The 24919-nt window shown below is 65.2% G+C and overlaps 1 protein-coding gene across 3 annotated transcripts in view; it reads left to right on the forward strand.

Moving 5' to 3' along the window:
- Window positions 1–3897: 3897 nt before the first annotated feature.
- Window positions 3898–24919, forward strand: part of MUC2 (mucin 2, oligomeric mucus/gel-forming) — a 31242-nt gene continuing 10220 nt past the window's right edge. Inside the window, exons 1-34 of one of the 3 annotated variants that reach the window (XM_085010419.1) lie at window positions 3898–4002; window positions 4836–5106; window positions 6032–6146; window positions 6441–6531; window positions 6612–6721; window positions 6951–7161; window positions 7361–7486; window positions 7939–8056; window positions 8139–8277; window positions 8355–8465; window positions 8548–8617; window positions 8707–8844; window positions 8939–9103; window positions 9534–9628; window positions 9787–9913; window positions 10297–10552; window positions 10675–10727; window positions 10836–10936; window positions 11304–11455; window positions 11660–11798; window positions 12105–12215; window positions 12301–12480; window positions 12570–12809; window positions 13249–13405; window positions 13605–13736; window positions 14204–14351; window positions 14601–14644; window positions 14915–15112; window positions 15520–15546; window positions 16197–16604; window positions 16885–17255; window positions 17815–17999; window positions 18817–19427; window positions 20701–20987. In XM_085010419.1, coding sequence (XP_084866545.1) covers window positions 3927–4002; window positions 4836–5106; window positions 6032–6146; window positions 6441–6531; window positions 6612–6721; window positions 6951–7161; window positions 7361–7486; window positions 7939–8056; window positions 8139–8277; window positions 8355–8465; window positions 8548–8617; window positions 8707–8844; window positions 8939–9103; window positions 9534–9628; window positions 9787–9913; window positions 10297–10552; window positions 10675–10727; window positions 10836–10936; window positions 11304–11455; window positions 11660–11798; window positions 12105–12215; window positions 12301–12480; window positions 12570–12809; window positions 13249–13405; window positions 13605–13736; window positions 14204–14351; window positions 14601–14644; window positions 14915–15112; window positions 15520–15546; window positions 16197–16604; window positions 16885–17255; window positions 17815–17999; window positions 18817–19427; window positions 20701–20894 — 5670 coding nt within the window. In that variant the 5' untranslated portion in view covers window positions 3898–3926 and the 3' untranslated portion in view covers window positions 20895–20987. Of the gene's footprint in view, window positions 4003–4835; window positions 5107–6031; window positions 6147–6440; window positions 6532–6611; window positions 6722–6950; window positions 7162–7360; window positions 7487–7938; window positions 8057–8138; window positions 8278–8354; window positions 8466–8547; window positions 8618–8706; window positions 8845–8938; window positions 9104–9533; window positions 9629–9786; window positions 9914–10296; window positions 10553–10674; window positions 10728–10835; window positions 10937–11303; window positions 11456–11659; window positions 11799–12104; window positions 12216–12300; window positions 12481–12569; window positions 12810–13248; window positions 13406–13604; window positions 13737–14203; window positions 14352–14600; window positions 14645–14914; window positions 15113–15519; window positions 15547–16196; window positions 24832–24919 lie in introns of those variants that run through there. The other 2 variants (XM_085010420.1, XM_085010418.1) reach the window with 2 other exon arrangements.

The raw sequence follows: 24919 nt of genomic DNA on the forward strand, positions 1-24919 counted from the left end.
CCATCCATCCTCCATCCATCCATCCATCCTCCATCCATCCATCCATCCATCCTCCATCCATCCTCCATCCATCCATCCATCCTCCATCCATCCATCATCCATCCATCCATCCTCCATCCATCCATCCATCCTCCATCCATCCATCATCCATCCATCCATCCTCCATCCATCCATCATCCATCCATCCATCCATCATCCATCCATCCATCCTCCATCCATCCTCCATCCATCTATCCATCCTCCATCCATCCTCCATCCATCCATCCATCCTCCATCCATCCATCATCCATCCATCCATCCTCCATCCATCCATCCATCCTCCATCCATCCATCATCCATCCATCCATCCTCCATCCATCCTCCATCCATCCATCCTCCATCCATCCTCCATCCATCCATCCATCCATCCTCCATCCATCCTCCATCCATCCTCCATCCATCCATCATCCATCCATCCATCCTCCATCCATCCTCCATCCATCCATCCATCCTCCATCCATCATCCATCCATCCATCCACCCATCCATCCATCCGTCTACCCATCCACCCAATTCTCCATCCACCTGCCTGCCTGCCGGCCCATCCACCTAGAAGCAAAGTATTTGAGTGTCTGCTGTGATGCTGGCCCATGGAAGAGGCCACCTCGGCTGCTGCTCTCAAGTTCTCACAGCCTCAAGGCCAGAGGGGTCAGGGTACAGCCAGTGCAGCTAGGGTGGTGAGATGACGGTTGGGGTCAGGGCCAGGTCTTGAGGTGGGGGTGACTGTTGGGGGGTGACCGGTCTCCTGAAGTGCAGTGGCCCTTTCCTGCCAAGGAGGCCAGACCTGCCTCCTCAGCAGAGCCCGGTGGAGCAGCCCAGCGCCGACCTGGCCCCTCCCCACTCTCAGCTGGAACAAACACCTCCGTGTGCGACCCACCCACCCTGCGCACACAGGGCAGGGCGGGGGTGCAGGACGGCTCAGTAACGTCCCACTCGTAAATCCTCGCAGGCTGGGGGAGGTGGCGTGGGGCCTGGGCCTGCACACCCCCAGCTGTTTAAAACCTTGAGCTGCAGTAAGCGGATGTGCTCGCCATAGGCCGAGCTTCCCGTTCTGACCTCCTGGGGAGGACGAGTTGGGGTGGGTACGGCTGCTGTCGTGTTTGCCGGCCCCCAAGTCCTCCGACACTTACCTGCCAGGGACTCTGCCCCATGGCTGGGGCCGTGGTCTCCCTTGGGTGTCCAGAGGGCTAGGGACCCATGGCTTCCATGGGCACACCCTCCCTCTGGCCACCAAGGCCAACCAGAGTGAGGGCGGAGCTTGGGCCCAGGGTCTGTGAAGGGTCCACCTGTGTAGGTCCTTGTTCCTTTGGAGACCCCTCCCCCCATCTCCCTTCCCCTCCTCCCTCCACTTCCTGATGAGTCAGGGTTTGTGGACAGACCACAGTGAAACAGTCATTTTAGGCTGCGTTTCGTGACGTCTCTGGCCTCCTCCCTCCCTGTGGTCAAGGTTGCCATTCATGTAACCCTTGGAACAGTGTTTTGTCCAGGTAAACACTGCTGGGTGTGGGGCCTGGCGGGGTGGGGGGTGCCCGCATGGGGGTCTGTGCCCCGCCCGGCTCAGGGTGAACCGTCAGCCCTTCAGCAGCCTGGGCTGTGGCTGGACAGAGTGGTGTCCTGGTGGCCCTTGGGCGTCACACTGTGTCACAGAGAGCCGCTGGACAGTTTCCTCAACTCGCCCCCACTGAGGGCATGAGAGTCCAGTGGGGCAGGAACAGGGCTCCCGCTGCACAGAGAGGGAAGCTCCACGGTGGGGGTCTTCCTTCTGCATCCAAGAGAGTTAAAGTGATGGATGGATGGAGGGACAGGTGTGGGCAGCCCTGGGCAGGTGCTTCCACTGACTCACTGCATGACGTGACTCACCGTGACGGCGCTGGCGGCTGAGAAGCCACGGCAGGAGCCCGACCAGGGTCCCATGGGGGTGCCGAGCCCTCCCCACCACCTCCTGCAGGCTCCATCCCACCTGCCCGCTCCGTGCCACCCCACCGTGACAGCCCGATGGCACTGCTCGGCGCCCCCTCCGAGACTCTGCCCCGGGGCCAATAGGGTTGTGAGGGTTGGACCCTTGCGCCAGGGCCACCTGCACCCACCCACGGTGTCCATAGGGCTGACCTTCTAGACCCAGGGGGATCCCACCTTCTCAGACCCAGGGGGCTGCGCAGGATTTCTCTGGCACCCCCCAGGGCAGAGGGAATCTGTTGGGGAAAATCACTGCACTGGAGGCCGCAGGGGGGCCCCGTCCTTGGGTTTCCCCAGGGCCTGGTGCCAGCCGATGCGGCCCCACAGGGAAGTGGCACAATGGCGCTGTGGGTCCAGCTGGCTCTGGTTTCCTAATCCCTGCTCCCCTGCTCGGCCACACACTCTGTCCCCACCAGCCTGGGTCCCTGGGTCCCTGTGGGGAGGATGGCTCCCGGCCTGGAGCTGGCAGCACAGTGGACGGGACGAGGGGCTTGACCTCAGGCCCCTGGGAGCGTCTGGACAAGCCCCTCGCTCCCAGTCACCCCTCGGACCCTGGGGGTTCTTGCCCCTGGACCCGGGATGAGCAGTGGCTGAGAGAGCGCTTGGCCCTGGGGCCATGGCGGGTGCGGGGGGGACAGCCCATCCGCTGCAGAGGAAGGCCTGGGCGGTGCCAGAGGCCAAGGCTCCGACCGCAGCTGGGCTCTGATGTCTAGCCACAGCCTCCGCGGCGGTGGGGCCAGTGTCAGGGAAGCAGGGGGTCCCCCAGCCCCATCCCCTGCATGGTCCCCTTGTCCTGAGTCTCAGTAACTGTGGAATGAACCGCTCCCACTTGCCCCTGAAACTTGGGACCGCTGGATTGGAGTCTGTGGCTCCTCCGTGATCTGAGCTGGTCCACGATCCCACTGGCCAAAGTCAAACGCCAAGTTCAGAATGCACACACCTGCTTTCAGGAGGAGGAAGCACAGGGAAGGGGGGGTCCCGACTCCAGGTTGCCCCCCAGCGACATGGGTGCCTGCCCAGGGGTTGCCAAGGCCTGGGGCCACCGCAGTTCAAACTCGGCTTGGAGGCCTGAGACGCGCCCGGGTCCCCGGCCTCTCTCTGGGGCAGAACCCCCTCCCCGGGAGAGGTGTGGCCCAGGGCACCTGCGCAGGCCGCCCCCCGGCCCTGTTTCTCCCCACTGTCCTGGGGCAGCTGCAGGGCCCCGCCTGTGCCGAAGGGGGGGGGGCTGTCCCTGAGGACATGATTCGCTTAAAGCCTCCCCTGGCCGGGCTCCCCACGTTCCAATTACATGTAATTCCAGAGGCAGCTCAGCCTGGGAAAGTGGCAGATTAGAGGGTGGGCCGAGCAGAGGCCCCCCCACCCCCATGGAGCTACAGGAAGGAGTCTGTCCCTGGTCCCCATGGAGCCCCACCCCCCTGCCGTGGGGCTCGGGGCCCCTGGTGGGGGCGGCTGCGGCCCAGGCCCACCCCCCTGGGGCTCCCAGAGCCTGAGAGGGGAGCCAAGCCCGGGCCTTGGGCTCCAGGGAGACACCTCATTTGACCTTCGCTGTGCAGGGGCGGGGGGTGGGGGCGGTTGGGGAGCGAGCCGTGGGCCAGGATGCGCTTCCGGCAGGACTCCTGCCCGGCCTGGGCCTGGGCGGCTGCGGCTGGGAGGACTGAGGCCCGCCTGGGCGTGTGCGGGCCTTGGGTAATCGGGCTGCCGCATCCTGAGGGGGCCTGTGCTACCCGGGCAGCAATAAGATAAGCCCCAGATAAGCTGAATCAATATTTCCCCACGGTGCCCGCGGAGCCCCCGCAGCTGTTTTCCTGATAAACTGGCAAGTGCCACGCCCACCCCTTCCCTCCCTCCTCCCGCCCTCTGACGGCTCTGCGGGGCCATATAAGGGCTGGACCCCTGCCCCGGTCGCTCTCCCGCGCCGTCCTGCTGGCCACCATGGGGCTGCCACTGGCCCGCCTGGTGGCCCTCTGCCTGGCCCTGACCTGGGCCGGGGGCGCGGAGCTCCAGAGAGGTGAGCGGGGTGCGGGCAGGAAGGCCGGGTGGTCCCGGGCAGATGGTCCTACCTGGAGTCAAGGCGCCCTTTTTCCGCTCAGACTTTGGGGTGGACGGCCTGGGTCTGGCATCCCGCAGCCCCCTCCCCTGCTGACTTTGGGTGGAGGGAGGAGGGTCTTGGTTCCCACCACCCTCTTGAGGTGGGGGCCTGGCCAGAGTGTGTGTCCAGGGGGCGAGGCCCAGAGGGAGGCCCTGGGCTGGCTGGTGGCGGAGGAGGCAGGGGCCAGCCGGGAGGGGCCAGGTCCAGGGAGGGGCCAGTCCCCGGTGTCAGGGAGCCTGGAGGGTCAAGGCCGAGAGGCACCTCTGCAGAGCGGGCTCTTTGGGCTTCTGCTAAGGGGTGGCTTCAGCCAGAGGAGGCAGTGGGAACGTGGGACGTGGACCAAGTCTGCGGCAGTGGGGGACGCCAGCCCTGTAGGGATGGATCTGAAGATGCTCCTTCTGAGCGTCTGGCACATTCCTCTGCTGCAGCAGGCGCTGGCTGGGGCGCTGATGGATGGGGCTGGGGGCCCTGGGCCAGGCTGACAGGGAGCCCGGAAGCCCCTCTGGCCACCTTCCCACAGGGCCGGGGTGGGAGGGTGCGGCAGCTGGAGACACCCTTTCAGGGGGCCGAGACTGCGTGGGCGGGGTGCCCAAAGTCCAGCAGAGGCCCCCCCTGCAGGACGATCTCCCAGGCACCTGTGCTGAGACCCCCGAGGCCTCTGAAGGGTCCTCCGAGGGCAGCTGCCGGGCCGGGGCCTCAGCGGGGCCTCCAGGCGCCCTGGGCCGCTCACACCCCCACCCGCTGCCCCCCAGAAGGCAGAACCCGGAACCACGGCCACAACGTCTGCAGCACCTGGGGCGACTTCCACTACAAGACCTTCGACGGCGACGTCTTCCGCTTCCCGGGCCTGTGCGACTACAACTTCGCCTCCGACTGCCGGGACGCCTACAAGGAGTTCGCTGTGCACCTGAGACGGGGCCCCGGCGGCAGTGGGGGCCCCTCCCAGGTCGAGTACATCCTGCTGACGGTCAAGGACGACACCATCTACCTCACTCAGCAGCTGGTCGTGGTGAACGGGGCCATGTGAGTGGCGGGGCAGCGACCCTCCCACCTCCTAGGAACGGGCAGCGCCCTGGGAGCAGCGTGAGCTGGGCCAGCGCCCAGGAGCTCCCCCTGTTCTGGCACTGGTCTAACAAGGAGACTGCTGGGTTTAAGTCTAGTTCACGGATTCATTCAACAAGCACTAATGAGCCCCCACCAGGAACTCCCATGGGTGAGGGGCTGGGGAGGGGGTGTGAGGGGCTTTATTAGGCTGGGAGTCTCCCGCAGCTCCTGTGGGGAGCCCAGGGCTCTGGGTGTGGCTGTCCTGGTCAGGGTGCCCTGGCAGCCCCAGGCTAGGGTTACAGGAGGCCGTGGGAGGGGCCTGTGCCCCCCTCTCCTGCCTGCCATTGTCTTGCATTGTCTCTGGAACAATGGGCTCTGAGGACATTCCTGAGGGTTTGCCCTTCCCAGGTTGTAGTGGGGGTGTGGCAGGGGGTTTTGTTTCTCCTGCCAGGCAGGCTGGGTGGGGGGGGGGCAGGCTCAGCAGGGTGGGTACAGGGCCTGCAGAGGCAGTTTGGGATGGGCGCAGTGCCCCCCTGGGCGATGGGGTGAGTGGCGGGGGCAGGAGAGGCCCCCACCAGGCAGAGCCTGGCTCCCCTCCTGCCAGGCTCTGCTGGGCTCCTGGTGCCCCCAGCCCACCAAGAGAGCCCCGGGAGAGGGTGAGGAGAGAGCAAGGGGCAGGCGGCTGTGGCTCCGCTTGCAGGACCCCCAGCCAGCCAGGTGGACACGGGCTCAGCTGCTGCTCAAGCGCCCCCCCCCCCGCCCCCACAACAGGGCGGCCCTGCGGCTTGTGGCCCCGGGCGGGAGCTGTCCCCGGCTGGCTGACCGCCCCAGCCCTGCACACAGCCCCAGCCCTCCGGCTGCAGGGGTGCTGTGCACCCGGCGTGACCCCGATGCCCCCCCCCAGGGTCAGCACCCCGCACTATAGCCCGGGGCTGCTCATTGAGAGGAGTGCCATCTACACCAAGGTCTATTCCCGAGCTGGCCTTGCTCTCGTGTGGAACAGAGAGGACTCGGTCATGGTGCGTGTGGCCCCCAGGCCTCCGGACCCCAGGGGACCCTGGGGCAGGGCCACCCCCTCACTCAGGGGACCCCTTGACAGGGCGGCGGGCTGCCCCGCCCCTCCCCCAAAGCCTCCCTGGTCCTGGGTGGTTCCGGGACACGCCCAGGCTGACCCGAGCTCCCCTACCACGGTCCCGCCCATTCAAAGAAGGTTCTGAGGCCCACCTGGCCTTGGGGGGCTCGCCCTGGCTGCCGGGGCCCTGTGGTCCTGCCGCCCTGGCTGCTCACGGCCCCCCCACCCCCGATCCCAACAGCTGGAGCTGGACAGTAAGTTCCAGAACCACACGTGTGGCCTCTGCGGAGACTACAACGGCCTGCAGACCTACTCAGAGTTCCTCTCGGAGGGTGAGGACCCCCCCTCGGGCCTCGGTGGGGGGCTGTGGGCAGGCTCCGGGCGCCCCTGGCTGAAGGGCTGTGGCCCGCAGGCATCCCCTTCAGCCCCTTGGAGTTCGGGAACATGCAGAAGATCAACAAGCCCGAGGAGAAGTGTGACGACCCCGAGGAGGCACAGGCCAAGCTGTCCTGCTCTGAGCACGTGAGTCGCTGTCAGGGACCCCCACCCGGAGGAGGAGCCACTCCCCCGGCCCGCACCCCGGGCGGAGCCAATGCAGAGTCATTCCCCAACCCGCGCCCGGGGGCCGAGCCTTTCCCAGGGATGCGGCCGCTGGCCTCGGCGGGGGCGGCGGACCCCAGCCATGGCCGGCGTGGAGGGGAGGGGGCGCGCGCAGCTGGGCCATCACCGCGTCCCCGCTTCCACCCGGCAGCGCGCCGAGTGCGAGAGGCTGCTGACGGACGTGGCCTTCGAGGACTGCCAGGGGCTGGTGCCACTGGAGCTGTACGTGCAGGCCTGCGTGCAGGACCGCTGTCAGTGCCCGCAGGGCACCTCCTGCGTCTGCAGCACGATCGCCGAGTTCTCCCGCCAGTGCTCCCACGCCGGTGGGCGGCCTGGGAACTGGAGGACCGCCACGCTCTGCCGTAAGCGCTGGGGTGGGGAGACCAGGACCCACGGGGCCCCCCGGGGGACGAGCCGCTGGAAGTGCGGTGGCCTTTGTGGGCACAGGGCAGGGCACCGGGAGCCACGTCTGTGCCCTCTGTAGAGGCAGCTCGGAAGAGGTGCGAGGCCACACAGGCCCTGGGCGCAGTGGGGGCTCAGGAGCTGCCTCTGCCTTTCTAGCTAAGAGCTGCCCTGGGAACATGGTTTACCTGGAGAGCAGCTCGCCCTGCGTGGACACCTGCTCGCACCTGGAGGTCAGCAGCCTGTGCGAGGAACACCGCATGGATGGCTGTTTCTGCCCAGAAGGTGAGTGCTGAGGATGCTGGCGGGGCTCCCCGGGGGAGGGCACTGCCCTGAATGCTACCGCCTGTGCCTCATGGCCGGGGCCTCGCTTCTCCTCTGTGCTGAGGGACAGTGGTGGGACGGTGCCCTCCACGGCAGTCAGGGGACAAGGTCCAGGTAGAAGGAACACAAGTGCTGAAGACCCCCCCCCCCAACACATGCACAAGAGGGAGTGGGGTGGGGACGCCTCCCCAGTCACCCCCCGCCTGGCCCATGGCTCTGAGTACGGAGGCAGGTTCCTGACCAGACTCTGTGGGGGGTCCACAATTGTCCCCAAAGGACCAGAGATGTTTGTAGGCGGGAGGCCTGGCTGGCAGGGCAGGCTGTGAGGCCGGCTCCGGGGTGTGGCCCTGGGAACGGCAGCCCCACTGTGGGATCCTGGGGCTGCTCGGAACAGCGTACCCGCTCTGCCCCAGGCACTGTGTATGATGACATCGCGGGCAGAGGCTGCATCCCCGTGAGCCAGTGTCACTGCAAGCTGCACGGGCACCAGTATGCGCCCGGCCAGCAGGTCACCAACAACTGCGAGCAATGGTGGGTCCTGGGCCCAGGGCTGGGGGTCCCGGTGGGCTGGGACTGGCGGGTGAGCCTGACCCGAGCCCCCGCTGCCCGACAGTGTCTGCAACGCTGGCCGCTGGGTGTGCCAGGACCTGCAGTGCCCTGGGGCCTGTGCCCTGGAGGGCGGCTCCCACATCACCACCTTCGATGGGAGGAAGTACACGTTCCACGGGGACTGCTACTACGTGCTGACCAAGGTAGGCAGGCACCCAGGCCTTGTGCGGCCCCCCGCCCCTCCTGCCGCCACGGCCGCAACGCCCTCTGCCTCCCCCAGGGCACCCACAACGACTCCTACGCCATCCTGGGTGAGCTGACCCCCTGCGGCTCCACAGACAAGCAGACCTGCCTGAAGACAGTGGTGCTGCTGGCCGACAACAAGAAGAACGTGAGTGCCCTGTCCCCTGCCCTCCCGGCGCCCTGCCCCACGGCCCTTCTCAGTCCCCGCGTCCCCTCGGCCTTGCCTGCAGGTGGTGCTCTTCAAGTCGGACGGCAGCGTCCTGCTGAACGAGCTGCAGGTCAACCTGCCCCACGTGACAGGTGAGTCCTGCTTGGGGCGCCAGTGGGGGTGGGGAGGAGGAGAGCACCCACCACGTGCCCCCACACCCCTCACCACCCCTGCCTTGCAGCGAGCTTCTCCATCTTCCAACCATCCTCCCACCACCTCCTCGTGGACACGGCCTTCGGCCTCAGGCTGCAGGTGCAGCTGGCGCCCATGATGCAGCTCTTCCTGACGCTGGACCAGGCCGCCCAGGGGCGCGTGCAGGGTGAGAGGCCCCTCCCGGCTCCTCCCGCAGAGGCTTCTCTCGGGCTGGCCCCTGCCGACCCCTGAACCTTCCCAACCCTGTCCGGGCCCCTCAGGCCTCTGCGGGAACTTCAACGGCCTGGAAGGCGATGATTTCAAGACGGCCGGTGGGCTGGTGGAGGCCACGGGCGCCGGCTTCGCCAACACCTGGAAGGCCCAGTCGAGCTGCCACGACAAGGTGGACTGGCTGGACGACCCCTGCTCCCTCAACATCGAGAGTGGTGAGGCTCGGCCGCCGGGCGGGGCCTCCCGGCGGGACGTGGTGGCGGGTGGGGTGTGCCGGCGACAGGGTCTGCGCATCCCCCTGCTGCTTTCTGCCCTGCGCTGGTTATGGTGCCACAGTGGCCGCCTGCCAAGCGACACGGCAGAGGGGCCGGGCCTGCTAATCCATCGCTCAGCGGTGGCGCTCATCCAAGGTCTGTCCTGGGGCCTCCACGGGACACCTTCTGCCCACCACGCCCCGCCGCCCGCCACGTCCCGGGTGGTGGAGAGAGGCAGGGGTGGGAGTCCCCGCCTTCCAAGGGGGCACCGTCCTGTGCCAACCTGCCCTGGAGGGAGGGGCCTGGGTCCGATGTGCAGAGCTGCCGGACACAGGGGACTCAGGGGACGTGCCGGGGCGGCCCTCCGCACTCAGGTGCTGCCTCTCTCTAGCCAACTACGCGGAGCACTGGTGCTCCCTGTTGAAGAAGACGGGGACCCCGTTTGGCAGGTGCCACTCCGCCGTGGACCCAGCCGAGTATTACAAGGTGGGTGGGGTGCACTCTGCGCCCAGCCTGACCCGCTGCCTCGGGGCGCAGTGGGAGACTGCTGAGCGTGTGTGCGCGTGTGTCAGCGCTGCGTGTCTGTGAGCGTGTGCTCCCCAGCCGGCTTCCCTCCCTCATGGCCCTGCCTGTTTGCCACCCAGAGGTGCAAATACGACACGTGCAACTGCCAGAACACTGAAGACTGCCTGTGTGCCGCCCTGTCCTCCTACGCCCGCGCCTGTGCCGCCAAGGGCATCATGCTGTGGGGCTGGCGGGAGCACGTCTGCAGTGAGTGTCGCCCTGCCCGCTGTCCCCGGGCTCTGGCTGGCCTTCGGGTCACTGCTGTCCCCCGTGGCAGCTTGCCCTGGGAGTCAGCGGTCGGGGTGGGGGTGGCCGCCCAGGGCGGGGCGGCGGGGGGGCGACCTGGCTCCCAGCTTCTACCAGCCCTGGGCCGCTGGGCTCGCAGGGAGGGCCTTGGAGCCATGGCCGTGACCCCTCCGCCCAGGAGGGGAGGTGCGTGGGGCGGGGCACGTGTGCGGCCAGGGTGGTCTCGGGGTGACGGCCTGTGGGCCCCGTGGCTGAGCGGGCGTCCTGGATGGAGGTGGGTGCGGGAGCGGGCTTGGGGCCAGGACTGGGGTGCCCCTGCCCTCATGCCGGCCCTCCCTCGGCAGACAAGGACGTGGGCTCCTGCCCCCAGTCGCAGATCTTTCGGTACAACCTGACCACCTGCCAGCAGACCTGCCGCTCGCTGTCCGAGGCTGACGCCCACTGCCTGGAGGGCTTCGCGCCCGTGGACGGCTGCGGCTGCCCCGACCAAACCTTCCTGGACGAGAAGGGCCGCTGCGTGCCCCTGGCCAAGTGCTCCTGCTACCACCGCGGCCTCTACCTGGAGGCGGGGGAGGTGGTCCTGAGGCAGGAGGAGCGATGGTGGGTAGCCGGGACCAGCGGGCGGGGGGCCACTCCGCTCAGGGGCGCCCACATACCCCCACCAGCCCCACAGCCGCCGGGCCCGGCCCCTGAGGGCCCGCTCACCCCACCCTCCCTCGCAGCGTCTGCCGGTCCGGGAGGCTGCACTGTGTACCGGTCAAGCTGCTGGGCCAGAGTAAGTAGCCACTTCCCTGTGCCTCCCGCCCCTCAGCCTGCTCCGACCCCCTCTGCCTGCCCGAGCCCCCACCTCAGCTGAGCTAAGGTGGCCCCTTCTGTCCCGCAGGCTGTGAGGCCCCAAAGATCCACGTCGACTGCAACAACCTGACGGCGCTGGCCATCCGGAACCCCAGGCCCGTCAGCTGCCAGACGCTGGCTGCCGGCTATGTGCGTGCTGGGGGCGCCCTTGTGGAGTGGGGTGCAGGAGGCTCCTGTCTGGCCCTGAGGCTCTGGATCCGCAGCTCTCTGGCCACAGGGGCTTTGCTGGCCCTGCGCATCCCTCGGGGGAGGTGGCTGTCTGCGGGTCCCCACCCAGCCCACTGGGGACACAGAGGCCAGTTTGGGGGTTCCTGGCGGGCAGCTCTCACCTGTCTCCCAGCCCAGTGGTGAGCTGGAGGGGCAGGGCTCCAGAGCCGGGACTGGGGGAGAGGTCAAAGGTTAGAGGGACAGCAGGAGTGTCTTCAGTGTCAGAAGAGGGGCCAGCCACCCTGGGCCGGCACCTCATCCCCGAACCCACTCTCCCACCGGCCCCCAGTACCAGACAGAGTGCGTCAGCGGCTGCGTGTGCCCTGAGGGCCTGATTGACGATGGCCGGGGCGGCTGCGTGGTGGAGGAGGCGTGCCCGTGTGTGCACAACGAGGACCTGTACTCCCCCGGGGACAGGATCAGGGTGGACTGCAACACCTGGTGAGAGCCCGCCCCGCCCGGCTCTCCCGCGGGGCCCTCTGAGGGGCCCGCTGCAGTCCCAGGGCCCCGAGGCCCCCGCCTGGCTGGCGGGGCTTTGGTCTGGACAGGGGCCGGGATCAGAGGGCTTGGGGGGGTGTGGTTTGTGAGCCGCTGGGGGGGGGGGCGCTCTGCAGCCTTTCCAGGCCCCCTTCTGGCTTTCCTCAGCACCTGCCGGAAAGGGCGCTGGGCGTGCACCCAGTCCGTGTGCCACGGCACCTGTGCCATCTACGGGAGCGGCCACTACATCACCTTTGACGGGAAGTACTATGACTTTGATGGACACTGCTCCTACGTGGCCGTTCAGGTGAGGCTGAGGGCATGGCAGGGCCTGCCTCCACTCCACGGCCCTCTGTGTCCTGCTGGCCCCGAGCTGCTCCCTGCTGAGGAGGTGCCGGGGGAGGGGCCCGGGGAGGGGAGCCCTTCCTCGGCCCTGCCGTCCTCGACCCTCCTGTGGGGGCGTGTGGGGCACGGGGTGCGGGGGGGCATGTGTGGGGGTGGTGAAGGCCCCTCTCAGCAGAGGAGGGGCTGAGGCTGGGCCAGGCCTAGCTGGGGTGGGCACCTGGGGCCCCCATGGCCGTGCTGGCCCGGCTCACATACCCGTGGGCCACAGGACTACTGTGGCCAGAAGTCCCCGCAGGGCTCCTTCAGCATCATCACGGAGAACGTCCCTTGTGGCACCACGGGTGTCACCTGCTCCAAGGCCATCAAGATCTTCCTGGGGGTGAGTGCTGCCCACCCCTGGGGATGCCCGGCCCCTGTGGGACCCTCGGGCCTGGCCGGTGACAGGGCCTCTTCCCCGGGCACAGAGGACTGAGCTGAAGCTGGAGGACAAACACCGAACGGTGATCCAGCGCGATGTGGGCCACCATGTGGCCTACACCACGCGGGAGGTGGGCCAGTACCTGGTGGTGGAGGCCAGCGTTGGCGTCATCGTCATCTGGGACAAGAAGACCACCGTCTTCATCAAGCTGGCCCCCTCCTACAAGGTGCGCAGCCTCCCCCGCCCGCGCCCGCCTGGGCCCCCGCTCGCCCACGGCCCCTTGCCAAGCCCCGGCCGGCCGGCGTGTCTCCGCAGGGCACGGTGTGCGGCCTGTGCGGGAACTTCGACCAGCGATCCAACAACGACTTCACCACCCGAGACCACATGGTGGTGGACAGCGAGCTGGACTTTGGTAACAGCTGGAAGGAGGCCTCCGCCTGTCCGGACGTGAGCACCATTCCAGTGCCCTGCTCCCTGAACCCGCACCGCCGCTCCTGGGCGGAGAAGCAGTGCAGCCTCATCAAGAGCAAAGTCTTCCGCGCCTGCCACAGCAAGGTGGGCGTGGCGCCGGGGCGGTGGGCGTGGCGCCGGGGCGGTGGGCGTGGCGCCGGGGCGGTGGGCTGGAGTGGGCGTGGCCGCAGATGGGGCGCCTATCCTCCAGCTTCACCCCATCCTCTGTGTCCTTTGGACACGTGGCCAGAGGTCCAGCCGTCCCTCTGAGACCCCCGGCTGGATCCGCAGCCTCTGTACCTTCCAGGGAGGGAGGAAGGACACACCCCCTGGGCCCAGCCAGCCCTCAGCTGCAGGCAGTGGGGGGCAGGATTGCCCAACTGCCTCTGGCCGCCTCGTCAGGTGCCCTGGACCTCCGGGGCGCTGGTGCTGAGTGACCAGGGAGCAGGGCCGGCCTGGGGTCCTGAGCTTCTCGGGCCGCAGGGGAAGTCCTGGCCCCATGAGGGCGGTCGGGCCTCTGGGCACATGGAGGCTCCTCTCCCAGGTGGACCCCAAGCCCTTCTATGAGGCCTGCGTCCACGACTCGTGCTCCTGTGACACTGGAGGGGACTGTGAGTGCTTCTGCTCTGCCGTGGCTTCCTACGCCCAGGAGTGCACCAAGGAGGGAGCCTGCGTGTTCTGGAGGACGCCAGACCTGTGCCGTGAGTGCCCATCTGTCCCGGAAGCGGGGCGCCAGTGGGGCGGGTTGGGGGCCGCTGCGCTGTGGGCAGGGCGCGCGCGGGGCCCTCCTGGCCTCCGCTCGCCCGGGCCACCGTGGCGCAGGGTTGGTAGGAAGGCGCTTGGCCGGTCTCCCCACGCCCGGCTTCGGCCTCCCTGGTCTCACCCCGCCCCTGCCCCCAGCCATATTCTGCGACTACTATAACCCCCCGGACGAGTGTGAGTGGCACTACGAGCCCTGCGGGAACCGAAGCTTCGAGACCTGTAGGACCATCAACGGCATCCACTCCAACATCTCCGTGTCCTACTTGGAGGGTGAGGGCCCGCGGGGGCCGGGGACCCCAGTTCCAGGCTGGGCCAGGCTCGCCCTGCTGCAGAGCTGGCTCAGCCAGCAGCGGGCTGGGAGCCTGGCTGAGACCCCGCCCTCCGGGGGCAGAAAAGAGGCAGGTCACACAGCGCAGGTCAGGTCAGGAGCCAGGTGCCGTGGACACCGAGCAGGAGGCAGGGGCCGGGAGGCCTCGCAGGCCCTTGAGCTGAGAGCACGTGGCGCATTAGTGACAGGGCCATCTGGGGAGGGGCATCCTGCCCCAGGAAGCAGCGGGCTGTGCCCCCCCGGGGGGCTGGCTGGGGGCCTGGCTGTCCCTTTGGCCGCGTGGCAGTGTCAGGGCCCAGGAAGGGGGGTCCGGGCCCTGGAAGGACCTGCGCGGGTGGAGAGGTCGGGCGGGGTCTGGCGGGAGTGGGGTCCTCCGTCCTGGTCCAAGCCAATGCCCTGTGTCCGCCAGGCTGCTACCCCCGGTGCCCCAAGAACAGGCCCATCTTCGACGAGGACCGTAAGAAGTGTGTCCCGGCGGACAAGTGCGGTTGCTACCTTGAGGACATTCACTACCCACCCGGAGCGTCTGTGCCCCCGGAGCACGACTGCCAGGCTTGGTACCTAAGCTCACGGGGCAGGGCCTGGGGGCTTAGCGCACACGCACACGGGCTCGCATGCGCATGGGACCCGGGGCCCGGGGAGGGGCGGGCCCTCGTTCCTGCTCCTGCTCCCTCACCTCCCTGCTCTGCCCATGCCGGGGACCCAGGCGGGGGCCCTGGAGAGGCCTTCGGGGCAGTGGCAGGGGCATGGGCAGGGCGGGCAGAGTCTGGCCAGGAGAGGCCTGCAGCCTTGCTCTTGCTTTCCAGCCTGTGTACGGCCTCCTCACAAGTTGTCTGCTGGCCTGAGGAAGGTAAGCTGCCCTCCGCCCCGAGGCAGCAGGCGGCTGGCTGCTCGCCCCGGAGGTGCCTCCGATTTGCAGCCGCCCCTGGCTCACCTGGCACATTCGTGTGTCTCCTGACGGCGCCAGTGCTCCTGGGTGATGCGTGGGGACCCTCGGGGTTCTGGTGGGAGACGGGGGAACCCGTCTTGCCCTTGCTGGGACAGGCCGAGGGGGTCTCATGAGTCTTTGTCTTGTTCCTGGTGTGTTGATGCCGCCGCGCCCCCCCCCCGCCCCCCGCAGGGAAGATTGTCAACTACACCCAGGACGGCTCTTTCTGCTACTGGGAGATCTGCGGCCCCAATGGGACACTGGTGCCGCACTTCAATGTCTGTGTTTCAACCCCCTCGACCCCCACCACCAGCCCCACCACCGCCACCAGCCCCTCCACCGCCACCAGCCCCTCCACCACCACCAGCACCACTTGGACTCCCAGCACAGGTAAGGCCCCCATCACCACGTGGCGGTGCCTGCGGGCGTCCTGCTCTCCCCCCGAGCTCGGCGGGGTTGGCCCTTCTAGGCAGGCCGTCATCTGGCTCCGGGCGGGAGGTGGTGGTGCCCCGCCTCCCAGCTCAGGGTGTCCCCGAGCCCCCAGCGTCTCGACCGCATCCCCGAGCCCAGACCACAGGGAAGGCAACTCAGGGACATCGCCCCAGACCAGCAAAAAAGTGCCCCTGAGGGAGAGGGGAGCCCAGCAGTGCCCTTCAGTCTCTGCTCTGGCTGGGGCCGAGAGCGCAGCTCAGCCGCCAGGCGCGCGACCCCGGGGGAGAAGAAACGCCCACGATGACGAGATTCAGAAAAATCTCTAACCCTGGAACGGCCTCCCCTTTCCCTCCCTTTTCCCGCAGTGCCGCCGCCCTCTGCGACCTCGCCACGTAAGTCACGTTGTCAGCGCTTCCCACAATTTAGGGCGAGGAGGCCCGGGTGTGGGCTGGGCGGGGGCCGGACCTCCGGCCCGTGGACCAAAGACGGTGTATTTTGGTGACTCGCTTCCTGATTTGAAGCCCTGGGACGCATGCAGGGGACTTGACGCGCTCGGGGTGACAACATTGTTGGTCAAGAGTCCAGACCAAGCCCCTGCCGGCCGCTTCCTCGCGGCCGTGGGAGGCTTTTCCTTATTTATTCAATTGCTTTGGCGTGAGGGTTGGAAGGGAGCTCAGGATGGGGCATGAGGCTGGCCCTCTGAGGCCTGGGACTGTCACTGGTGGGGCGTGGGGGCTGCCCTTCCCTTGGGCCTCGGCGGCTGAAGGAGAGCAGGACTGGAGGTGGAGGAATTCCCGTTGTGGCTCAGCTGTAATGAACCCGTCAAGGACCCCTGAGGATGCGGGTTGGATCCCTGGCCTCACTCAGTGGGTTCAGGATCCGGCTGTATTTAGTGCTCAGCCTAAACTCTCTGAGCAACACTGGGCCCTGGGATGCCGACCGGAACAGCTGGTCACAGAGGCTCTGAGTCCTCTGAGTCCCACTGATCTCCGAAAGGTGTGACCTGGGCCAGGCTGACCAGCCGGGGGCCTCGCTTTCCTAGGTCTCTGCTGCGTCTGGTCCGACTGGATCAACGACCACCACCCCAGCGGCGACAGTGATGGTGGGGACCACGAGACATTCGACCACGTCTGCAGGGCCCCCCAGGACATCCAGTGCAGGGCTGCCACGGAGCCCCACCTCGGCTGGACGGAGCTGGACCAGGAGGCCCAGTGTAACATCTCCTTTGGGTTCATTTGCAAGAATGAAGACCAGTTTGGAAAGGGACCATTTGGACTCTGCTACGACTACGAGATACGGGTCTACTGCTGCCTGCCAATGGAGGAGTGCCCCACGACCACGCCGCCGCCCACGCCCAGCTCCAGCACGCCCACCGTGCCAACCACCACCCCCATTCCGCCCACCACCACCCCTACCCCGCCAACTACCACCCCCACTCCCAGCCCGCCAAGCACCACTTCCACCACTCCGCCAACCACCACCCCCGTTCCGCCAACCACCACCCCTACACCACCAACTACCACCCCCATCTCCACTCCACCAACCACCACTTCCACCACTCCGCCAACCACTACTCCCATTTCACCCACCACCACCCCTACCCCGCCAACTACCACCCCCACTCCCACCCCGCTAAGCACCACTTCCACCACTCCACCAACCACTACTCCCATTCCGTCAACCACCTCCACTACTCCGCCAACTACCACCCCCATCTCCACTCCACCAAGCACCACTTCCACCACTCCGCCAACCACCACCCCCATTCCGACAACCACCACCACCACCCCACCAACTACCACCCCCACTCCCAGCCCGCCAAGCACCACTTCCACCACTCCGCCAACCACCACTCCCTTTCCGCCAACCACCTCCACTACTCCGCCAACTACCACCCCCATCTCCACTCCACCAAGCACCACTTCCACCACTCCGCCAACCACCACCCCCATTCCGACAACCACCACCACCACCCCACCAACTACCACCCCCACTCCCAGCCCGCCAAGCACCACTTCCACCACTCCGCCAACCACCACTCCCTTTCCGCCAACCACCTCCACTACTCCGCCAACTACCACCCCCATCTCCACTCCACAAAGCACCACTTCCACCACGCCGCCAACCACCACCCCCATTCCGACAACCACCACCCTTACACCACCAACTACCACCCCCATCTCCACTCCACCAAGCACCACTTCCACCACTCCGCCAACTACCACCCCCATTCCGACAACCACCACCACCACCCCACCAACTACCACCCCCACTCCCAGCCCGCCAAGCACCACTTCCACCACTCTGCCAACCACCACTCCCTTTCCGCCAACCACCTCCACTACTCCGCCAACTACCACCCCCATCTCCACTCCACAAAGCACCACTTCCACCACTCCGCCAACCACCACTCCCTTTCCGCCAACCACCTCCACTACTCCGCCAACTACCACCCCCATCTCCACTCCACAAAGCACCACTTCCACCACGCCGCCAACCACCACCCCCGTTCCGACAACCACCACCCTAACACCACCAACTACCACCCCCATCTCCACTCCACCAAGCACCACTTCCACCACTCCGCCAACCACCACCCCCATTCCGACAACCACCACCACCACCCCACCAACTACCACCCCCATCTCCACTCCACAAAGCACCACTTCCACCACGCCGCCAACCACCACCCCCATTCCGACAACCACCACCACCACCCCACCAACTACCACCCCCACTCCCAGCCCGCCAAGCACCACTTCCACCACTCCGCCAACCACTACTCCCTTTCCGCCAACCACAACCCCTACCCCACCAACTACAACCCCCACTCCCACCCCGCCAAGCACCACTTCCACCACTCCGCCAACCACTACTCCCATTCCGCCAACCACCTCCACTACCCCACCAACTACCACCCCCACTCCCACCCCACTAAGCACCACATCCACCACGCCGCCACCGACCTCCACCTTGACATCCACGCCTCCCCCAGTATCGACCACCACAGTGACTCCGTGTCTGCCTCAGTGCAAGTGGACTGGCTGGCTGGATTCTGGTAAACCGAGCTTTGACAAGACGGGCGGAGACTTTGAATCCCTTGAGGACATCTGTGAGTTGGGCTGGGCAGCCGACATCTCCTGCAGAGCCGCCATGTATCCCAGCGTTCCCATCCAAGAGCTGGGACAGACCGTCCTGTGCAACACCTCGGTTGGGCTCGTGTGCAGAAACCAAGACCAGAAGCCAGGGGGAGCCATTCCCATGCCTTACTGCCTCAACTATGAGATCAACGTCTACTGCTGTGAACTTCTAGATGGGTGTGTCTCCACAACACTGACCACCACCACCTCATCAACCACCACCCCCATCACCACTCTACCAACCACCACTTCTACCACTCCGCCAACCACCACCCCCATTCCGCCAACCACCACCCTTACACCACCAACTACCACCCCCATCTCCACTCCACCAACCACCACTTCCACCACTCCGCCAACCACTACTCCCTTTCCGCCAACCACCTCCACTACCCCGCCAACTACCACCCCCACTCCCAGCCCGCCAAGCACCACTTCCACCACACCGCCAACCACCACTCCGTTTCCGCCAACCACCTCCACTACTCCGCCAACTACCACCCCCATCTCCACTCCACAAAGCACCACTTCCACCACTCCGCCAACCACCACCCCCGTTCCGACAACCACCACCCTTACACCACCAACTACCACCCCCATCTCCACTCCACCAACCACCACTTCCACCACTCCGCCAACCACTACTCCCTTTCCGCCAACCACCTCCACTACTCCGCCAACTACCACCCCCATCTCCATTCCACAAAGCACCACTTCCACCACTCCACCAACCACCACCCCCATTCCGACAACCACCACCACCACCCCCACTCCCACACCGCCAAGCACCACTTCCACCACTCCGCCAACCACTACTCCCTTTCCGCCAACCACCTCCACTACCCCACCAACTACCACCCCCACTCCCACCCCGCCAAGCACCACTTCCACCACTCCGCCAACCACCACCCCCGTTCCGACAACCATCACCCTTACACCACCAACTACCACCCCCATCTCCACTCCACCAACCACCACTTCCACCACTCCGCCAACCACCACCCCCGTTCCGACAACCACCTCCACTACTCCGCCAACTACCACCCCCATCTCCATTCCACAAAGCACCACTTCCACCACTCCGCCAACCACCACCCCCATTCCGACAACCACCACCACCACCCCCACTCCCAGTCCGCCAAGCACCACTTCCACCACTCCGCCAACCACCACTCCCTTTCCGCCAACCACCTCCACTACTCCGCCAACTACCACCCCCATCTCCACTCCACAAAGCACCACTTCCACCACTCCGCCAACCACCACCCCCGTTCCGACAACCACCACCACCACCTCACCAGCTACCACCCCCACTCCCAGCCCGCCAAGCACCACTTCCACCACTCCGCCAACCACTACTCCCTTTCCGCCAACCACCTTCACTACCCCACCAACTACCACCCCCACTCCCAGCCCGCCAAGCACCACTTCCACCACTCCGCCAACCACCACCCCCGTTCCGACAACCATCACCCTTACACCACCAACTACCACCCCCATCTCCACTCCACCAACCACCACTTCCACCACTCCGCCAACCACCACTCCCTTTCCGCCAACCACCTCCACTACTCCGCCAACTACCACCCCCATCTCCATTCCACAAAGCACCACTTCCACCACTCCGCCAACCACCACCCCCATTCCGACAACCACCACCACCACCCCCACTCCCAGTCCGCCAAGCACCACTTCCACCACTCCGCCAACCACCACTCCCTTTCCGCCAACCACCTCCACTACTCCGCCAACTACCACCCCCATCTCCACTCCACAAAGCACCACTTCCACCACTCCGCCAACCACCACCCCCATTCCGACAACCACCACCACCACCTCACCAGCTACCACCCCCACTCCCAGCCCGCCAAGCACCACTTCCACCACTCCGCCAACCACTACTCCCTTTCCGCCAACCACCTTCACTACCCCACCAACTACCACCCCCACTCCCAGCCCGCCAAGCACCACTTCCACCACTCCGCCAACCACCACCCCCGTTCCGACAACCATCACCCTTACACCACCAACTACCACCCCCATCTCCACTCCACCAACCACCACTTCCACCACTCCGCCAACCACCACTCCCTTTCCGCCAACCACCTCCACTACTCCGCCAACTACCACCCCCATCTCCATTCCACAAAGCACCACTTCCACCACTCCGCCAACCACCACCCCCATTCCGACAACCACCACCACCACCCCCACTCCCAGCCCGCCAAGCACCACTTCCACCACTCCGCCAACCACCACTCCCTTTCCGCCAACCACCTCCACTACTCCGCCAACTACCACCCCCATCTCCACTCCACAAAGCACCACTTCCACCACTCCGCCAACCACCACCCCCATTCCGACAACCACCACCACCCCCTCACCAACTACCACCCCCTCTCCCAGCCCGCCAAGCACCACTTCCACCACTCCGCCAACCACCACTCCCTTTCCGCCAACCACCTCCACTACTCCGCCAACTACCACCCCCATCTCCACTCCACAAAGCACCACTCCCACCACTCCGCCAACCACTACTCCCTTTCCGACCACCACCACCCCTACCCCGCCAACTACCACCCCCACTCCCACCCCGCTAAGCACCACTTCCACCACTCCGCCAACCACTACTCCCTTTCCGCCAACCACCTCCACTACCCCACCAACTACCACCCCCATCTCCACTCCACAAAGCACCACTTCCACCACTCCGCCAACCACCACCCCCGTTCCGACAACCACCACCCTTACACCACCAACTACCACCCCCATCTCCACTCCACCAACCACCACTTCCACCACTCCGCCAACCACCACCCCCATTCCGACAACCACCACCACCACCCCACCAACTACCACCCCCACTCCCAGCCCGCCAAGCACCACTTCCACCACTCCGCCAACCACTACTCCCTTTCCGCCAACCACCTCCACTACCCCGCCAACTACCACCCCCTCTCCCAGCCCGCCAAGCACCACTTCCACCACTCCACCAACCACCACTCCCTTTCCGCCAACCACCTCCACTACCCCGCCAACTACCACCCCCACTACCACCCCGCTAAGCACCACTTCCACCACTCCGCCAACCACTACTCCCATTCCGCCAACCACAACCCCTACCCCACCAACTACCACCCCCACTCCCACCCCACCAACCACCACTTCCACTCCGCCAACCACCACATCCACCACGCCGCCACCGACCTCCACCTTGACATCCACGCCTCCCCCAGTATCGACCACCACAGTGACTCCGTGTCTGCCTCAGTGCAAGTGGACTGGCTGGCTGGATTCTGGTAAACCGAGCTTTGACAAGACGGGCGGAGACTTTGAATCCCTTGAGGACATCTGTGAGTTGGGCTGGGCAGCCGACATCTCCTGCAGAGCCGCCATGTATCCCAGCGTTCCCATCCAAGAGCTGGGACAGACCGTCCTGTGCAACACCTCGGTTGGGCTCATGTGCAGAAACCAAGACCAGAAGCCAGGGGGAGCCATTCCCATGCCTTACTGCCTCAACTATGAGATCAACGTTTACTGCTGTGAACTTCTAGATGGGTGTGTCTCCACAACACTGACCACCACCACCTCATCAACCACCACCCCCATCACCACTCTACCAACCACCACTTCTACCACTCCGCCAACCACCACCCCCATTCCGCCAACCACCACCCTTACACCACCAACTACCACCCCCATCTCCACTCCACCAACCACCACTTCCACCACTCCGCCAACCACTACTCCCTTTCCGCCAACCACCTCCACTACCCCGCCAACTACCACCCCCACTCCCAGCCCGCCAAGCACCACTTCCACCACACCGCCAACCACCACTCCGTTTCCGCCAACCACCTCCACTACTCCGCCAACTACCACCCCCATCTCCACTCCACAAAGCACCACTTCCACCACTCCGCCAACCACCACCCCCGTTCCGACAACCACCACCCTTACACCACCAACTACCACCCCCATCTCCACTCCACCAACCACCACTTCCACCACTCCGCCAACCACTACTCCCTTTCCGCCAACCACCTCCACTACCCCGCCAACTACCACCCCCACTCCCAGCCCGCCAAGCACCACTTCCACCACTCCGCCAACCACTACTCCCATTCCGCCAACCACAACCCCTACCCCACCAACTACCACCCCCATCTCCACTCCACAAAGCACCACTTCCACCACTCCGCCAACCACCACCCCCATTCCGACAACCACCACCCTTACACCACCAACTACCACCCCCATCTCCACTCCACCAAGCACCACTTCCACCACTCCGCCAACCACCACTCCCTTTCCACCAACCACCTCCACTACTCCGCCAACTACCACCCCCATCTCCATTCCACAAAGCACCACTTCCACCACTCCGCCAACCACCACCCCCATTCCGACAACCACCACCACCACCCCACCGACTACCACCCCCATCTCCACTCCACCAAGCACCACTTCCACCACTCCGCCAACCACCACCCCCATTCCGCCCACCACCACCCATACCCCACCAACTACCACCCCCATCTCCACTCCACCAACCACCACTTCCACCACTCCACCAACCACTACTCCCATTTCTCCAACCACCACCCCTACCCCGCCAACTACCACCCCCATCTCCACCCCGCTAAGCACCACTTCCACCTCTCCGCCAACCACTACTCCCATTCTGCCCACCACCACCCCTGTCCCAACAACTACCACCCCCACTCCCAGCCCGCCAAGCACCACTTTCACCACTCCGCCAACCACTACTTCCATTCCTCCAACCACCACCCCTGCCCCAACAACTACCACCCCCATCTCCACTCTACCAACCACCATTTCCACTCCGCTAACAACCACATCCACCACGCTGCCACCGACCTCCACCTCGGCATCCATGCCTCCCCCAGTATCGACCACCACAATGACACCGCCTACTCCGTGTCTGCCTCAGTGCAAGTGGACTGGCTGGGTGGATTCTGATAAACCAAACGTTAACAAGACAGATGGAGACTTTGAATCCCTTGAGAACATCTGTGGGTTGGGCTGGGCAGACGACATCTCCTGTAGAGCCGCAATGCTTCCCAGGATTCCCATCCAAGAGCTTGGACAGACTGTTGTGTGCAACACCTCAGTTGGGCTCGTGTGCAGAAACCAAGACCAGAAGCCAGTGGGAGCCAGTCCCACATCTTACTGCCTCAACTATGAGATCAACGTCTACTGCTGTGATCTTCCAGATTACTGTGTCTTCACATCATCGACCACCACTGCAGAGACCCCAACCACGAGTCCTACCACTACCTCAACAGAGACTTCATCCTCAACACCCACAACTACAGTGACTCTAACTCCAACACCTACGAGAACTTCAACTGGGACTCCAACTCCAGCCTCCACCACTATAGAGACCACCGTCACGGAGACACCAACCCCAACACCCACCACCACTTCAACTGGAACCCCAACTCCAAGCCCCACCACCACTTCAACTGGAACCCCAACTCCGACACCCACCACCACTTCAACTGGAACCCCAACTCCAACACCCACCACATCAACTGGGACCCCAACTCCAACACCTACCACCACTTCAACTGGAACCCCAACTCCGACACCCACCACTTCAACTGGAACCCCAACTCCGACACCTACCACCACATCAACTGAGACCCCAACCCCAAGCCCCACCACCACTTCAACTGGAACCCCAACTCCAACACCCACCACATCAACTGGGACCCCAACTCCGACACCCACCACCACATCAACTGGGACCCCAACTCCAAGCCCCACCACCACTTCAACTGGAACCCCAACTCCGACACCCACCACATCAACTGGGACCCCAACTCCAAGCCCCACCACCACTTCAACTGGAACCCCAACTCCGACACCTACCACCACTTCAACTGGAACTCCAACTCCGACACCCACCACATCAACTGGGACTCCAACTCCGACACCTACCACCACTTCAACTGGAACCCCAACTCCGACACCCACCACATCAACTGGGACCCCAACTCCAAGCCCCACCACCACTTCAACTGGAACCCCAACTCCGACACCCACCACATCAACTGGGACCCCAACTCCAAGCCCCACCACCACTTCAACTGGAACCCCAACTCCGACACCCACCACCACATCAACTGGGACCCCAACTCCGACACCTACCACCACTTCAACTGGAACCCCAACTCCAACACCCACCACCACATCAACTGGGACCCCAACTCCAAGCCCCACCACCACTTCAACTGGAACCCCAACTCCAACACCCACCACATCAACTGGGACTCCAACTCCGACACCTACCACCACATCAACTGGAACCCCAACTCCGACACCCACCACCACATCAACTGGGACCCCAACTCCAAGCCCCACCACCACTTCAACTGGAACCCCAACTCCAACACCCACCACATCAACTGCGACCCCAACTCCGACACCTACCACCACATCAACTGGAACCCCAACTCCGACACCCACCACCACATCAACTGGGACCCCAACTCCAACACCCACCACCACATCAACTGGGACCCCAACTCCAAGCCCCACCACCACTTCAACTGGAACCCCAACTCCAACACCCACCACATCAACTGGGACTCCAACT

The sequence above is a fragment of the Sus scrofa genome, chromosome 2 (genome assembly GCF_054392235.1).
Source record: "Sus scrofa isolate SSC_HxYL_T2T_F1_AM1 chromosome 2, Sscrofa_HxYL_maternal_Yorkshire_Landrace_v2.0, whole genome shotgun sequence".
NCBI classification, from domain to species: Eukaryota; Metazoa; Chordata; class Mammalia; order Artiodactyla; family Suidae; genus Sus; species Sus scrofa.